The following is an 18,152-nucleotide window of genomic DNA, read 5'->3' on the forward strand; positions in this document are numbered from 1 at the left end:
AAAATAAAAGGATTATAAACGTACTAATTTGGTTAAAAAGTTTGTGATTTTTTTTAAGCGCAACAATAATATAAAAGTATGTAATAATGGGTATCATTTTAATCGTATTGACCCTCAGAATAAAGAACACACGTCAATTTTACCCTAAATTGTACGGCGTGAAAACGAAACCTTCCAAAATTAGCAAAATTGCGTTTTTCGTTTTAATTTCCCCACAAAAATAGTGTTTTTTCGTTGCGCCATACATTTTATGATATAATGAGTTATGTCATTACAAAGGACAATTGGTCGCGCAAAAAACAAGCCCTCATACTAGTCTGTGAATGAAAATATAAAAGAGTTATGATTTTTAGAAGGCGAGGAGGAAAAAATTAAAACGTAAAAATTAAATTGGTCCTTAAGGCCAAAATGGGCCTTAAGGGGTTAAAGGCTCCAAATGAAAAAAAAAATTATACTGTCCTCTCTATATATAACTTTTTTATAATCTGTGGAGCACAGATATTCTCCTTCAGAATCCAAGACTTTTTGTCAGGGTCATATTCAATCAACTAGGTATATAGATCTTATATCTACTGTTTTACAATCTACAAATTCCTTGACACCTGCAGAAGACTCAAGTGGAAGCAGAAAAAGTATTTGTTTAGTTGTAAATCTACTGTTAATGACAAGGATTTATCAGTTGACATGGAAACTGTCAGAAATGCAGTGGGCAACTCCATGTGACAAGTAACACTGCACAGCGGCACTAAAGCTGTCAATCATACCGATCTGGGTGGGAAGGGGGCATGATTGGCATGACTAGAAACTACTGACTTCTTTCTCCTATGGATAACAGTCACAGTGTACAGCTTTCAAACTATTTTTATTTTTTACTTTGTGTGTTATTTCAGAAAGCTAAGGAGAATAGCATTGTTGGATGGTGGCTGAAAATAAATGTAAAAGTATTGTAACCCTGTATAATTTCCCTCTTCTGTTATCTGTTACTGTGCATAGACTACATCAGAGCTGCTGTCTGATATAGCAGAGCATTGGGAAACGACAGATGTCACTGGAGTAGTGGCACATCCATTTAACTAAGGGTATTATTACAGGAGCACAAAAAGCCTCCAAAACTCCCAAAAAGTGCCTGAAAAATGTGCGGTTTTCAGCTCCCATTGACTTCAATAGGAATGATGAAAACAGCATGAAACAAGCACTGAAAATCTGTCTTGAAAAAATAATTGACATTTTTCGAACAGTTCTGCTTAGAAGTGCACATTGAAGTCAATGGGAAGTTAAAAAAAATAATTCCTAATAATGCCTAAACTTTTAAAAACAGCATTTAAACACCACACTGATTTGCAAGCAGTGTGGTGTTAATATACAGTAAAATGTTCTAAAATTGTAATATGTTTTTATAACCATTTTAACATACCCTTTTATCCAGTCACAGCTGTCAGTAGAAGCAGCACACACCAGCACACACCAGCACACACCAGCTGAGTAACACATTGATCAGTGTCTACCTCTCACCTCTTTCCATCTATTAAAAGTGTAACTGACACCTCCACAGATATACCAGGCTAAATAACAACTGCTTGTTACCATGTTGGTCCAGATTGTCTTTGGCAATATGGAAGTGGAGGTAGTTCCTTACAGCTGCCGGACATCATAGTAACTGCCTTGTCTAACACCCTGGTAGATACACCCTTGTGATAACAAGGTACATTCTTTAGTTGTCTCCCTCTACCTCTTCTTTTTTTAATTTTTTTTCATCAAAGGTGTAACTAGAAAGCACCATTACAAACTCTGTAACAGGACCCTCCCATCATAACAAAGGGGTCCTATTATTTTGTACCAAATGGAAGCTCAAAAGCACCAGGACTGGATAGAACTACAGCCTCTGCATCCGTTATCATTACTCACCCTATGTTCTCTAATGTTCTGTTAAAGAGAATAGTTGGATAAGGATCTTTTGTGCATTCAGTTTCGTCTGATGCAGTGTCTTGGCCTCAGTGTTTATGTTTAGGACTATAGCAATTCTACAAAGCCAAATATGGTTGTCTGTTAGGATCTGTAGAGGAGCTAGTATATATATTTTTGTCTCCTTCTCTGTGTACACTTACATAGCTGCTTGTAACTTTCAGATCTTTATTCCTTGTGGCAGGCATTGTGTGCTAGGGAAGATTATGCAGCACTGTCTTTGATTAATCTTTCTGTAGTTGACTTGGTCTCTTTTGATTGAATCCAGATGTTAGCAGCTTGTTTGTCATTCATTTGTGTGTTTTGTTACTTTGTTGAAACGAGCTTTGCATATTTCATAAAGATTTCTAAACTAGTTCCTGCAGATTTGTGTTTTTCATAAAGAGACTTTCTATGGGTTACCTAAAAGGGATATATATATATATATATATATATATATATATATATATATATATATTGGATTTCAATTGGATTTTTAATACTGGAAATATTTCAGTTTAAGTTAACCAGCGGGAGGCGTGTGTGTGTGGTGGGGGGGTTGGTTGGGGGAGTTTCAAGAGAATTGCAGTTCTGTAGTTAATAAAATAAACCTTTACTTACCTCCTGTGCTCCCACAATGCCTCTGGTCTCCTGCTCCGGTTTCCCACAATCATTCACTTTCTGAGTCTTAGCATGACTGTCGGGCCCAGGAAGCAGTGTGTCACACTGTTGCTTAGCAAATCACTGGCTGAGGAGGGACATCGCTGCGATTTGCTGAGTGGCAGAGTCACACACTGTAACCAGGCCTGAAACATTAGGCTGCTGCTTAAGAAGACAGTCGCTGCAGGGCCTGGAGCAGGATACTGCAGACATTGCAGGAGCACAGGGGGTAAGTAAATGTTGGTTTGTTATATGCTACATAAGGCTAAGTTTCTACTTGTTTTTTGGGGGGCGGTGGGGAAACGCCAAGAAAAACGCCAATCCTGCCGCACGGCGTTTTTTTCGGCCAAAAAAAGCTGTGGCCAGATGTTAGCTGTAAATCAATGAGAAATTGCTAAATTCTTTTTCCACTTGGCGTTTTTCAGTTTGACGTTTTTTTTAATCCTCTTGGCGTTTTTTTCACTCTTTTTTAGCTCCTTTTTTTTGCAAAGTCGCAGCATGTTGAGCCAATGGCGTTTTTTCCCCTGAAATCGTGGCGTTTTTCTCCCATAGAAGTCTATGGGAGTGAAAAAATGCCAAGAAAAACGCCATGTGGGTTTTTATTCTTTTTTGGACTTTAGCGATCTAAAAAAGTGATGGAGATACCTTTTTTTAATACAATTTTGTAGGGTACCATTAAAAATTGAAATATACAGTAGTGAAGGAAAAAATTGTATCTAACAAAATTTATCTTTTTTATAACATAATTTTTATTAATTTTTAAAACAGGGATCAATTTATGTGTGCGAACAGGGCACTAAAAATGTCAAATTAAAGCTGACAATCTGCAGTTAAAGCACATCTTGCTTGTTTCATTTCAATTCCATTGTGGTGGTGTATAGAGCCAAAAATGTTAGAATTGTGTCGATCTCCCATTATTTATCGACCTGACTGTATGTCTGGCAGATTCTACAGAGATGAGTTATGGCTTGAGAAGTCATCATATCTTTGTATAGTAGATTGTATTCAGTAAGTGTGTAGTGGTATTTGTTACTCATTAGTCAGTGGTAATTGTAATAGTCATGGTGTAGCATTGTTATTTGTCCATTTTTGATAACACACAAAGCAAAACTAGCAGTATGCACCTGTGCATGTATTTTATCTTGTCTGGAGATGCTGATCATTCTTGTTTGTTATACTGGTGTTATTGGCAATATTGGTCCCAGTATACAGGATTTGGCCAGTAAAAGTGTGGCCAGGATGTATGCATGCATATACAGTGGGGATCAAAAATTTGGGCACCCCAGGTAAAAATCTCCAAAAGGCATTACATTACAGATTAGACATTCTTATAATATGTCAACAAAAGTTAGATTTTATTTCCATCATTTACACTTTCAAAATAACAGAAAACAAAATAATGGTGTCTGCAAAAGTTTGGGCACCCTGCAGAATTTATAGCATGCACTGCCCCCTTTGCAAATCTGAGACCTGCCAGTGTCATGGATTGTTCTCAATCATCATGTGGGAAGACCAGGTGATGTCAATCTCAAAGGTTTTAAATGCCCAGACTCATCTGACCTTGCCCCAACAATCAGCTTCATGGGTTCTTCTAAGCAGTTGTCTAGAAATCTGAAAATAGTTGACGCTCACAAAGCTGGAGAAGGCTATACAAAGATAGCAAAACGCTTTCAGATGTCAATATCCTCTGTTCGGAATGTAATTAAGAAATGGCAGTCATCAGGAACAGTGGAAGTTAAACCAAGATCTGGAAGACCAAGAAAAATATCAGAGAGAACAGCTCGCAGGATTGTGAGAAAAACAATTCAAAATCCACGTTTGACTGCACAATCCCTCCAGAAAGATCCGGCAGCCACTGGAGTTGTGATACACTATTCCACTATAAAGAGATACTTGTACAAATATGATCTTCATGGAAGAGTAATCAGAAGAAAACCTCTTCTACATCCTCACCACAAAAATCTGCGTTTGAACTTTGCAAATGAACATATAGACAAGTCTGGTGCATTTTGGAAACAAGTTCTGTGGACCGATGAGGTTAAAATTGAACTTTTTGGCCGGAATGAGCAAAGGTACGTTTGGAGAAGGGGTACAGAATTTAATTAAAAGAACCTCTGTCCAACTGTTAAGCATGGGGGTGTATCAATCATGCTTTGGGGCTGTATTGCAACCAGTGGCACAGGGAACATCTCATGAGTAGAAGGAAAAATGGATTCAATAAAATTTCAGCAAATTTTGGATGCTACAAGTTAGCATCTGTGAAAAAGCCATCTGTGAAAAAGCTGAAGTTAAAGAGAGGATGGCTTCCACAAATGGATAATGATCCTAAACACACCTCGAAATCCACGGGGGATTACATCAAGAGGCGTAAACTGAAGGTTTTGCCATGGCCTTCACAATCTCCTGACCTCAACATAATTGAAAATCTATGGATAGACCTTAAAAGAGCAGTGCTTGACAGACAGCCCAGAAATCTCAAAGAACTGGAAGACTTTTGTAAGGAAGAATGGGCAAAGATACCTCAAACAAGAATTGAAAGACTCTTGGCTGGCTACAAAAGCGTTTACAAGCTGTGATACTTGCGAAAGGGGGCAGTACAAGATATTAACTCTGCAGGGTGCCCAAACTTTTGCAGATGCCATTTTTTGTTTTCTGTTATTTTAAAAGTGTAAACGATGGAAATAAAATCTAACTTTTGTTGACATATTATAAGAATTTGTAATTTGATGCCTTTTGGAGATTTTTACATCTTTCCTTGGCTTCTTTATGCACATTATTACAAATTTTTACCTGGGGTGCCCAGACTTTTGATCCCCACTGTAACATTATGTTAGGGATTGTTAATATATATATATATATATATATATATATATATATATATATATATATTATCAATATACCCTCTAATTATTAGGACGCAATAAAGTCTAGCACAGACACTTTTTTTGGGAAAGGAAACAGCAATGTAGTCTACAATTATTGACAGTGAAGAAGCGATATCTAGACTTACAGTATAATCCTTTATTGTTAGGTATTCCAGTTGACAAGTTGTTCTGCTTTTCCTGATTGAATATAATAAATGAACATTTAATCATTGGGCAACCTCATGATATGTTATGTGACAGGGTTTTTTTTTTTCTTCTCAAAAAAGGGGGGATGTTTCAGTTTTTATTATGGGAAAGGCTTTTTGTAAAAGGAAAAAAAGAACAAAAACAAAACAAAACACTTTTTGACTCCTCACAGGGCTGGGAAAGCTGAGTAACAGGTATGTGTTATTTTTGTATGTGGGGGGTGGGACAGGGAGATTACCTGCCTATATTTACAATACCATGCATATCAGTTAGAGTGAGAGTTGGACCGCAGTGACCCCCACCGATGCAGTGATTGGGGATATAATTCTTGCTGGAATAAAGAGCACAAAGCACTGCGCAGGTACTTCTCTATTTATTCTTTATGGAGCAGCCAAACGATTCTGATCTCTAAACTTGAAAACGTTCACCGGCACCAAAGAGAATAAATGGAGCATTGCCCGTGAAGGCTGCACATATTGTGCATCGATGGCAGTTCAATGATCGGACCCTCACCGATCAGCATGTTATCCCCTATCCTATGGATAGGGGACAACATGCTGAGATGGTACAGTAATACCCCCTTAAAAGCCCAACTTTCCTAGTCACCCAACTTTCCTAGTCTTCTGTGGAGACTATATGTCAGGAGACTGAAAACGCTGATGGACAGGTAATCACAGTACTTCTCCAGCTGCGGCCTACATTTGAAGTGCTCGATGGCTGGGAAATCCAGGACAAGTGTCCTGCGGCTAGTTAGCAGATCAGGCTGCCTGAATTGGCCACTTTTTAATCCACACAGACTGTATGGCGGGCATACCACACCTTCTTGATATATGATTAGTTATCAGGAAATTTTCACAAGAAGAAGTACTTGTGAAAATGTCCATTATAGGTCCTAATACCAGTATCGCGATCAGGACACCCCTAGTTTTGTAATATCAAAACACTTTAGGGAAATGTAGGACTTACACCAACGGTTAGTTATTTGGATGTCCATCTTAGTAAGTGGGAAGAAAAAACAGACTAAGGACATAGCTAGTAATGTCTTTTCAGAAAAGATTTTCTGTTTTCTGTACTCTAAAGACTCAAAGACTGCTTTTACTTACATTATATGGTTTACAGGGTATAAGTTAATGCCATGTATTTTGTTTTTAAGGCACGAAGAAAGGAAGTTTTTGTGCAAGAAAGATATGGAAGATTTAATCTTGGAGACCCTTTCCTTGCACTTCAAAGAGACTGTGAAACAGGTGCTTTTGATAAAGAGAAGAAACCAATTTGTAGCAACCCTCTTACGATCTTAGAAGCGGTAATGGCACACTGCAGGAAGATGCAAGAGAGGATGACAGCTCAACTTGCTGCTGCTGAAAGACGACAAAGAAAGGTAAATGTCCCGTTTTTAGACGTCTCTTTAATAAGGACCTACACTGAACACCTGCACTGTGTGCCTGTCAGATATCTGCCTTTCTCTCTTTTTGAGTAAAACTTGCCATACAGTAACCAATATGATGATCCAGCAGAGAACTAGACTGTGTGTAGGAAAACATTTATCAAAACCAGTCCACAGGAAAAGTTGCTGAGTTGCCCATAGCAACCAATCAGATTGCTTCTTTCATTTTTCAGAGGCCTTTTCAAAAATAAAAGAAACAAACTTATTGGTTGCTATGGGCAACTCAGCAACTTTTCCTCTAGACAGGTTTTGATAAATCACCCCCATAGACCCTGATTTATCAATCTCTGTGAGAGAAAAAGTGGAGTGATTTTCCCACACCACCCAATCACAGCTCAGCTTTCCTCTCTTAACAAGCTCTGATAAAGTGAAAGCTGGGCGGTGATTGGTCGCTGTGGGAAAATCATTCCTCTTTTTCTCTCACACATTAAAGCGGGGTTTCCTAGACAGGAGACATGACATAACGTCGTTCCCCCCCCACGTGACGTCGTGCCGCGCCCCCTCCATTCATGTCTATGGTAGGGGGAGCGTAATGCCCGCTACGCCCCCTCCCATTGACATGAATGGAGGGGGCATGGAGTGACGTCATTGGGGGGCGTGACATTACGTCACATCTCCAATCTCGGAAACCCGGAAGTTTCCAACACTGGAGACACAGCTCCGCATACAATGCGGGTGCTGCAGGGAGATCGCGGGGGTCCCAGCGGCGTGCACCTCGCGATCAGACATTGTATTCCCTATCCTCTGACTAGGGGATAAAAGCTTAGATCCTGGAATACTCCTTTAAGATAAATCAGGGCCATAGTGATTTATTTTAAAATGTTTGTGTTATTGGTATTTGAAGTAAAAAATAGATAAAAATTTTAGTAAATACCACTTAATATATATAGGGATATTAATATTTGGTGAGGTGCCAACACCCTGAGATGAATGGGAGCTCCTTTACAATAACCCAACACCACCACCACAAACAATGTACAGGGCCGAGGCTTCTGGCTCCCGTACATTGTTTATTTCCAGCTCCATGGCTGTGCAGTTTGGCTGATCGATGGGGGTCCCAGGTGTTGTGGCACAACCATCAATAAGAATCCTCATTAAACTCTTCCATGGAAAGAACTCACTTAGGCTAAGTTTCCACTTGTTTTTTTTTTCTGACAGTTTTTGAAAAACTGCCACTGCAGTTTTTGAGCCAAAGTCAGAAGTGGATCCATAAGGGAGGAGAAGTGTAAGTCCTTCCTTTATATGTCCTATTCCTTTTGAATACACTTCTGGCTTTGGCTCAAAAACTGCCAGAAAAAAAAACAAGTGGAATCCTAGCCTAAGTCCTTCCTTTATATGTCCTATTCCTTTTGAGTACACTTCTGGCTTTGGCTCAAAAACTGCAGTGAAAACAAGTGGAAACTTAGCCTCAGGGTGCGTTCACACGGGCGTATTTGCAGCTGCGGATCCGCTGACAAGGGCCCTAAAGTGCTGCCCTCTTTGTGCCTGCTAATAGCGGCAATCCGCCGCTACCAGCAGACACACTGCGATGTGCGAGCTGCAGTGTACTCGCACACATCGCGGCCGCTCTCTGTGTAGCTCAGGAAGCCGGGGGAGCGGCCGCGATGTGTGGGATGTGCGGATACACTGCGACTCGCACTTCACAGTGTGTCTGCTGCTGGTAGCGGCAGATTGCCGCTATTAGCAGGCACAAAGAGGGCAGCACTTTAGGGGCCTTGTCAGTGGATCTGCAGCTGCAGATCCGCTGACAAATACGCCCGTGTGAAGGCATCCTTAATGTTATATTTTACCATTTAAATCTCAACTTACCAGCAAGTACTGTGTATGTTTACCACATTTTTATTATATGTTTACAATAATTGAGTTCTTCTGTTGATCAGAATGCTTAATGAGACCTAATATGCAGAACTGACATTTATGTGAGCCAGATCCATACAGTCACAGGACAGGAGTGTTATTTTATCACAGGGACCTTTTTCTATGTTTCTGGACTTCTGTTTGTGTAGGTTGCCATGAAGCTTACAGTATCAGTTTACTAAATGATGTTGATTTGGTTTTGCATTCAGATAAAATAAATAAAAGCTACATTACTAATATATTTTCCCTTTCAGATCAAATTACTGTACACTCTTTACAAAAAAAACATTGATAATTCACTTGCTAAATGTTTGGCATGCTGCCCATAACCTGTAAAAATGCTTCTAAGGCTGGGTTCACATCACGTTTTAGGGCAGTGATGGTGAACCTTTTTGAGCCCAAACCGTAATGCATGCCAACTTTTTTTCCCTCAAAGTGCCAGCACAGCAATTAAATCAGAATACTGAAGTTTAAGTTTAGAAAAAACTACTTAGGTAGGCAGTATGTTCCCCCACATTAGGTTGTAGTTCCCCCACATTAGGTAGGCAGTATGTTCCCCACATAAGGTAGGCAGTATAGTTCCCCCACATTAGGTTGGCAGTATAGTTCCCCCACATTAGGTTGGCAATATAGTTCCTCCACATTAGGTTGTAGTTCCCCCACATTAGGTTGGCAGTATGTTCCCCCACATTAGGCTGTAGTTCCTCCACATTAGATTGCAGTTTCCCCACATTAGGTTGCAGTTCCCCCACATTAGGTTGTAGTTCCCCCACATTAGGTTGCAGTTCCCCCACATTAGGTTGGCAGTATGTTCCCCCACATTAGGTTGTAGTTCCTCCACATTAGGTTGCAGTTCCCCCACATTAGGTTGCAGTTCCCCCACATTAGGTTGGCAGTATGTTCCCCCACATTAGGTTGTAGTCCCCCCACATTAGGTGCAGGATAGTTCCCCCACAGACATACAGCCTTCAGCCATATACAGTGTATGGCTGGAGGCTGTATGTCTGTGTACTGCCTCACAGTGCTTCGTTCACCGCTCCTCTGGTCACTCCGGAGGAGTGGTGGTTGGAGCACTGAAGCTGAAGTGAAGCTGGTAACTTACCATGCTAGCCAGCGCGCGTCCTCCTCCTCGATGCTCCGCTCCTCCATTCCTATGGGCGCACGCACGGGACTACCTCCCGGCGGCCCCTGCGCTTTTAAAGTTAATACGGGGCCGCAGAAAGGTAACTGGGACATCCTTGTGTCCCGAAACAATCTTTCGGGACACAGGGATGTCCCGGTTTGCCCTGCCTTAACACCGGCCCTGAGCATAGCGGAAGTCCGGCGTCAGCGGAGCGCATCAAAAGGCATCCATGGCGAACTATGGCTACGTGCCCACAGGGGGCTCGGCGTGCCACCTGTGGCATGCATGCCATAGGTTCGCCATCACTGTTTTAGGCAATACGGGTATGCATATGGCTGGGGAGCTAAATTCGGGTGCTTCCATATGCAGCCTGTATGTAATGTATTTCAATCAGCCGACCGGAGTGAAACGCTGACTCCGTTCTGCAAATTTTTGCCCGTATGCGGTTTTCCCACTGGACCTAAAACCGTGGACTACCACAGTTTTAGGTCCGGTGGGAAAACCCCATACGGGGCAAAAATGAGCCAACCGGAGTCAGCGTTTCACTCCGGTCGGCTCATTGAAATACAGGGTGGGCCATTTATATGGATACACCTTAATAAAATGGGAATGGTTGGTGATATTAACTTCTTGTTTGTGGCACATACGTATATGTGAGGGGGGAAACTTTTCAAGATGGATGGTGGATGGTGACCATGGTGGCCATTTTCAAGTCGGCCATTTTGAATCCAACTTTTGTTTTTTCAATAGGAAGAGGGTCATGTGACACATCAAACTTATTGGGAATTTCACAAGAAAAACAATGATGTGCTTGCTTTTACGCACCTTTATTCTTTCATGAGTTATTTACAAGTTTCTGACCACTTATAAAATGTGTTCAATGTGCTGCTCATTGTGTTGGATTGTCAATGCAACCCTCTTCTCCCACTCTTCACACACTGATAGCAACACCGCAGGAGAAATGCTAGCACAGGCTTCCAGTATCCTTAGTTTCAGGTGCTGCACATCTCGTATCTTCACAGCATAGACAATTGCCTTCAGATGACCCCAAAGATAAAAGTCTAAGGGGGTCAGATCGGTAGACCTTGGGGGCCATTCAACTGGCCCACGACGACCAATCCAGTCTCCAGGAAACTGTTCATCTAGGAATGCTCGGACCTGACACCCATAATGTGGTGGTACCCTGTACATTACATATGGGCCGCATACGGCAGGGATACGGGAGTGCCCGGTTTTAGAGGTCCTGTATTGCCTAAAACGTGATGTGAACACAGCCTTATACTCCTCCTAGCATCTATTAACATCTTAACTTTGTGGAAGTCCCAAAAAGAAACATATTTTTATGCATTAAAATGTTTTTTTTTTTTCTAAATACAAAATCACTCTTCATTAACTTATCCTTATCACTTATCCTGTAGAATTACATAAATTTAGGATTGCAAGTACAGTAAAACTTCTGAGAAGACCACTCCAAAATTGCACAGATTATTATTATTTTTCAAAACCTGCATAATGTGGAAAAAAAAATTTGGCACAGAAAATTTGGTCTGGATGGGGGAGATTTATCAAAACCTGTGTAAAGGAAAAGTGGTGCAGTTGCCCATAGCAATTAGATTGCTTCTTTCATTCATACAAGGGCCTTTAAAAAATGAAAGAAACAATCTAATTGGTTGCTATGGGCAACTACATGGTCTTCTAAAATAGGTGGTAATGGGAACAAAAAGGAGAATCAATCAAAAAAAAAAGGATGATTTTGGAGAGATAAGAATGATCTAATGTGTATGGGGCCTCTTGGCTGCCTATGTGGGGGCGGAAAGAAGATTTTGGTAGATTAGATTTCAATAAGCCACATGCTTTGTTCCCATATTAGCTAGGCCTCTGCCAGACAGAAGTAACTGCTTGTCTCTTCTCATTTCCTTGCTGTAAAGCTTGATGATCATTACGTAACAATCGAGATGAAAAGAAGTGATGCATATTTTTCGAAGGTGGTGGTGTCGCTAAGAAACAGAAATGCAGTAGAAAATTTTGCAAAAGCTTTTCTTAGTAAACACACACAAATTACTTTGGCTACCTTACTTATAATAATATATATTTTGGAGCACAGACTTTTACATATATACTCATAAAAAGGGTGAAAAATGCTCCCTATGACCATACCCAAAGGGTCCTTTCACACAGCAGAATATCCTCACTAAATTTTCTCTACTTCTCAATGCATAAAACAGAGCACACATGTAATTTTAAGTAAAATTTTCATGTGGAAATTCTGTCAGGAATCCTCGTGGAATCAGCCCCATTGATGACAATGAAATGGCCCGATGAGGATTATTTTATTTTCTGCTTCAAGAAAGGACATGTTAATTTTTTGATTAGCAAATTATTCTTTTCAGAAGTTTTGATTCCAAAAGTATTCCAGACGGAATTTCCACTTGGAAATTCTGCATTAGGGTATGTTCACACGTTGGCATGTCCATGTGGAATTCTCCAGCAGTCTACAGCAGAATTCTACAGCAGAGTCCTATTGATTTCAGATTTAGCAGATCCTGTTCATATGGCAGGAATGCTTGGTACATTTATGCTAAATCAATTTCAAGCTAGCCAATGAAAAAAATAACACTGCTTACACTTCTACCAGTGATATCCACAAAAACTGCAAATGCAGATATGCAAAAAATAAATAAAAAAAACTAGCCAAACGCATAAAAAAAGGCCATGTAAGGAGATTATTCTAAAACATCAGAGATTTGTATAAGCACGCCTACTGAAAAAAGCCAAAAAAGTAAAAAATCCTCCTAAAAAGTGATATACATGTTGAGGAAGTAAGTGAAATATTTGCCTATTTTTTTTTAGGTTGCCTATATTTTTATTTAGGTTGTGCCCACACATTGCGTTTTATTTGCAGCACTATGCAGTATTGTCGGGTATTACCATGTTTTAACCACAATTTTCAAAAATGGCAGTAAAAAAATGTTGTCATTTTGATGTAAACCGTGCCATTTTTACCATAATTTTGGTATTTTGCTGCAAAAACACATGCTATATTGTGACAGTGCCACTAAGCAGGAAATGGCAAACAGGCCTCCAGTTCAAAGTAAGCCACACCAGAAGGTATGTTCGGACCCCATTCACAAATTAATAAATATAGTTTAATACTACTTATAGTAGTATTTTACAATTTCAGGTTTAAAATTGCAATTTATAACATGGGAAAGAAAATTCCAGTTTAAAAAATGTTTGCATTACTCCAAAGGTAGTGTAAACTTTGTGCCAGAACACAAGGATGAGCCTTTGAAAATGTCCTGTAATCTAAACTAAATCCGACACCACACCCACTTTAGCAAACGTGCATCGGGTAAACTTTTGCTTTTTTTAATGTAAACTCCTTTGAAAATGTATGTGGTGTGACACTTTTTACCGTGTGTCACACCATATATTTGGCGCGAAATAGGGTTAGAAGTTGTGCTAAAATCACAATAAAGGCTCATTCACACCACGTCTTGGGGATACGGCAGATGGATCCCCACTGCACCCGTTCACTTAAATGAGCCGGACGAGTCAGCTAGTAACTCCGGTCGGCTCATTTTTGGACTGTATCCAGTTTTGGTGCAGACTGAAAACAATAGTATGCCATGTTTTTAGTCTGGCAATAAAACTGATATGGTTCAAAAATGAGCCGACCGGTGTCACAGCTCATTCTAATGAATAGTGCGGTGGGAATCCGGCAGCAGACGTTTTTAAAATTTTTCCGCCAGATCCCCAAAAGATGGTGTGAATGCACCCCCTTAGTTTTGCATATGTCTCCCTTCGATCAACAACCTTGATTTCTCTGGTTATGTTTACTGCAGAGAAATAACATCAATTTCATGTGCAGATTTACCTTATCCCTCTCTACAGCAAAATGTAACCAGATCCATAGTTTAAAATGCGGTATTATCTGAACACTGTTTACATAGTAAGCGCACAACAGATAAGCTTTTACAAAGGAAAGAGGAATGTATTATCAGCAGCATCTGGTCACAATTGTGTTGGTTTTTAACTTGGAGATTAGGTTTGTAGTCTTCTGAGCAAATAAATTATTAACCAGTAGATTAACCACATGCTGTGTTAATTCAGTAGCACAAACCAAGGGAAGATGAAACTTGCACTCAGTAAGGTCATTTGTATAATACCTGTTACATATGTCATTCCTATGGTTTTAGGTGTTCATGTAGGACTAACATATTTAAATCCCAAGTAACTAATCTACCAGTGTATCCCAAGTTATTAAAGCGCAACTGTCATGAGTTTTTAGCCCCCCAGACTTCTCCAATATTGTTACAGATGTCCATAATGTGAGTGTAACCATACCTTTTATCGCTTTTCCTCCTTCTTTTATAACTTATAAAATACATTTATCCAGCGGCCAGGCACAGTCGGATAGGCGTGGCTTGGGGTTCGCAAAGCCCCGCCGCCACGCCTATCCTCTCCTTTCATCGCCGGGACCGCTGTGCAGTAAGATGCAGTTCATGCGCAGTGAGCACATAGGCAGCTGGAGCGAGCGCTCGCTCTGTCAATGCTGGGTGGTCTTACTACACAACAATCCCAGCGCTGAAAGGAGGGGATAGGCATGACGACGGCGGGGCTTTGCGAACCCCAAGCCACACCTAACCGACTGCCTGACCGATGGAAAAATGTATTTTATAAGTTATAAAAGAAGGAGGAAAAGCGATAAATGGTATGGTTACACTCATGTTATGGACATGACATGTTATGGGCTAAAAACTCACAACAGTTGTGCTTTAATGTTATTTTTTAATACTTTGGTTGCTCTACCCAAAGGTTATACAGTACAACTTTTTTTTTTGTCAAGGGACATTACTATCTAAGATATATGCAGTTTCTACTCGTGAAAGTACAGTAACCACACACAACAACTACTAGCATGTGTTCCATCTAGAGCTCTGGGTACAAACTGTTGGGAAAATGATCGGAACTGCCTCCACCAAAAAATCTGGTGCAAAATTTCAATGTGTTTTAGACACATTTTAGACAAATTTAGACAAATTTAAAAAATGTGCCACTTTAGTCCACATTTTTTGACATATAAGTAAGAAGATACAAACTTAGGGTATGTTGCTGATGTGCTGCAACTGATCTACAGGAGAACTGCAACTGATCTGAAACGTGTGAACATACCTTTAGACTAGACAGTCTAATGATTCTTCAACAGTCACAGTTCACACTGTAAAATAATTAGGTTCACATTTTTTCATCCCAATTTTTATGCAAAATAAGCTTTAATAGAAGTGTTTGATTTTCTGCAGTTTCTGTATAAAAAAAAAAAATCTGCTTTTTTTTGTGCAGTTTACAGCCAATTTTTTATTTCCGGAATTTTTTACTTTGGCTGAAAATAATGAACATATATTTAATGACTGCTGAAATTACAGCAGTTTTTTTTTACCTTATTTGTGCACTAATAACTGATTTTCCATTGACAACAATAAAACACAATAGTTAAAGTAGAAAAAAAAGGCCAATTAAACTGTGCATGTACATAGTCTTAGACAGTTTTTAATTATCTCCTCCATTGTTTTCCTCATATTATTTTGTACCATTGTTCACATACATGTTAGGACCAGGTTAACTGGAAGCCTAGAAGCCTATCATAACTTGTAGCTAGTGGTCCCCAATGTGCCCTTTTACACTAAAGTATCATGTATTTTTGTAGTACTGATTTCCTTTCATTTGTAGAACAACTGGGCTCCCTCAGCCACTAGGGATTGGGGGTGAAAGCCGTCTTTGCACCCCTTATAAGTAGGTATGCACCTGCTATGAAGCCTCAGGTTCTTTAAATTTCATAAAATATGTCAATGAGTCAGTTTGGATTGTTTGTTTGTAACAGAAACCATGATGAAAATGTGAACAGAGCATGAAGCATATTATAGATGCCCTGCAATGAAAGGTCTGTTTAATAACAGATTACTTATTTTCTGCCTTCACTTTCAGGTTGTGTTTTGCCTTCTGTAATATTCAGTGGAAATGGTAACTTGTTTATAGAAAATTCAAGAATATTTAAAAGATCAGTTAACAAATTATTAATAAGCATGCAATATTATCTTTTTTATGTAGCATTAGAATAATATGCTTTTTTTTTATATATAATGCAGCTCGAGTCAGAGAAAAGTCAGCTTCAAGCTATAGAACAAGAGCACAAAAAACTTTTGGCTCGTCTTGAGGAAGAACGCACCAAAAATAAACATGTTGTACTGATTCTAGTTAAAGAATGTAAGCTTTTGTCTAATAAATTAGTGGAAGAAGCACAAAAGCTTGACAAAGTAGTGTCAAAACTAGAAGAGGAAAAGAAAAAGGGTTCTGAACTAGAAGAAGCCCTAGCTGCTGAAAAACAAATCAGGTCCCAAATGGAAGCACAGATGGAGGCTCAAGTTGAAAAACAACTTTCAGAATTTGATACAGAAAGAGAGCATCTCCGTGCCAAGCTCTCACAAGAAGAAGCACACACCAAAGAACTACAAGATGAAATAGACAGAATGAAGAAAATGATTGAACAACTGAAATTGTCTAGAGAAGAAGATAATAAAGCAAATATATCTCTTCTTCGCAAAAGTAAAGATAAACACTCTTTGTCTGTGGGTCCAGGAGTACGTTCGGTTTCCTGCCAGACAAACACATTACTTGATGGTGATTCTGAAAGTGTTAAAAAGTCTCCATTGACCATACCAGCCAAGCCATCCATAGTTAATCATGTCATAGCAGGCAATGCAAAAGTAAATGTTTGCACAAATCCTGCATTTGCAAAAACCTCTACAGATAGACATACAGTCCAAAATGATTCATTAACAGGTCTTCCTACAACCCTATCTTCAAGTTTTAGTCGGACAGAAGAGAACGGCTGCTCATCAGAACAGACAAGTGGTTCCTCTGCCCACCCTAACATTCCATTTTGCACTGCACCAGTATCACCAAGCTACCTGTCTCAGTCTATGCAGAGTTTACATTTACCTAGTTCTACAACAACTGTAAATTCAGGTCTTAGTCCTCGTATCCAGGCTGCCAAGTTTAAGTTTCAGGCAAATGCCAATGAGCATGACCAAAATGGAAACACAACTCAAAATCCTCAGACAAGAGAATTATCCCCCAACAGCCGTGAAAATATTGTTGCAAAACAAATGGCTAGAAATACTGTGACCCAAGTTCTTTCTAGGTTTACTAGTCCTCAGGGCAATACACAACTGAGACCCGGGTTCTCACATGCAATGGAAACCGGTACATATCCACCAGTTGCTGGACGAACTGGGCATCCATCGCTTGCACTTAAATCTACTTCAGTTTCAAGAGTTGATAGAGGCAATCCTCCACCTATTCCTCCAAAAAAGCCTGGACTTTCCCAGACTCCATCTGTACCACATCCTCCTTTAAAGACACCACCAAATGTTGGGGTGAAAAGTGAGCATAAACCCATTACATCTGCTCCTACCACTTCAGCACATGGATTCAGGGTGAACGAGGAAACTGTATCTAAGTCTTCGCCTCAGCTGCCACCAAAACCATCTATAGATATACCTGTGGCATCTGCAGGCTGTGTCATACCAGCCATAGGCACATCACAGGTGGGTGCTTGGCCTTCCCAATCCCCTGGATGGACCGAACCTGCATGTTCAGAAAGTTCCCTTGTCATTCCCACAACCATTGCTTGTACCTCCTCCATACACCCCGTTAATGCCTCATCCTGTAGACCATGTGATTCAGACAGCCTCCTGGTAACAGCATCAGGTAATAGGATATCAGCTTTACACCGTCTACTCTGCCAAATGTATCAGTCTGTGATTACTTGTTTCTTACCTTTCATTCTTCAAAACAGTCCTTCATAGCACATTGTATTCTCCTTTCATACATGGGGTATGAGAATCTGTTTTATTATGGCATATAAGTATAACAAGCATTCCTTTACTTTCTTCTCTGAACTTAAGTATGTATTTCAGGATTGGGTTGTTGTTAATTTTTAGTTAAAATTTGAAGTGCTCTTCACCTTGTATTCCAAATATTACTGTGAAAGGAA

At 39.8% G+C, this 18,152-nt stretch overlaps 1 protein-coding gene across 1 annotated transcript in view; it reads left to right on the forward strand.

Moving 5' to 3' along the window:
• Nucleotides 1-18,152, forward strand: part of CTTNBP2 (cortactin binding protein 2) — a 181,554-nt gene that overhangs the window by 76,333 nt on the left and 87,069 nt on the right. Inside the window, exons 3-4 of the mRNA XM_056573840.1 lie at nucleotides 6,826-7,050; nucleotides 16,243-17,866. Coding sequence (XP_056429815.1) covers nucleotides 6,826-7,050; nucleotides 16,243-17,866 — 1,849 coding nt within the window. The remainder of the gene's footprint in view (nucleotides 1-6,825; nucleotides 7,051-16,242; nucleotides 17,867-18,152) is intronic.

The sequence above is a fragment of the Hyla sarda genome, chromosome 4 (genome assembly GCF_029499605.1).
Source record: "Hyla sarda isolate aHylSar1 chromosome 4, aHylSar1.hap1, whole genome shotgun sequence".
NCBI classification, from domain to species: Eukaryota; Metazoa; Chordata; class Amphibia; order Anura; family Hylidae; genus Hyla; species Hyla sarda.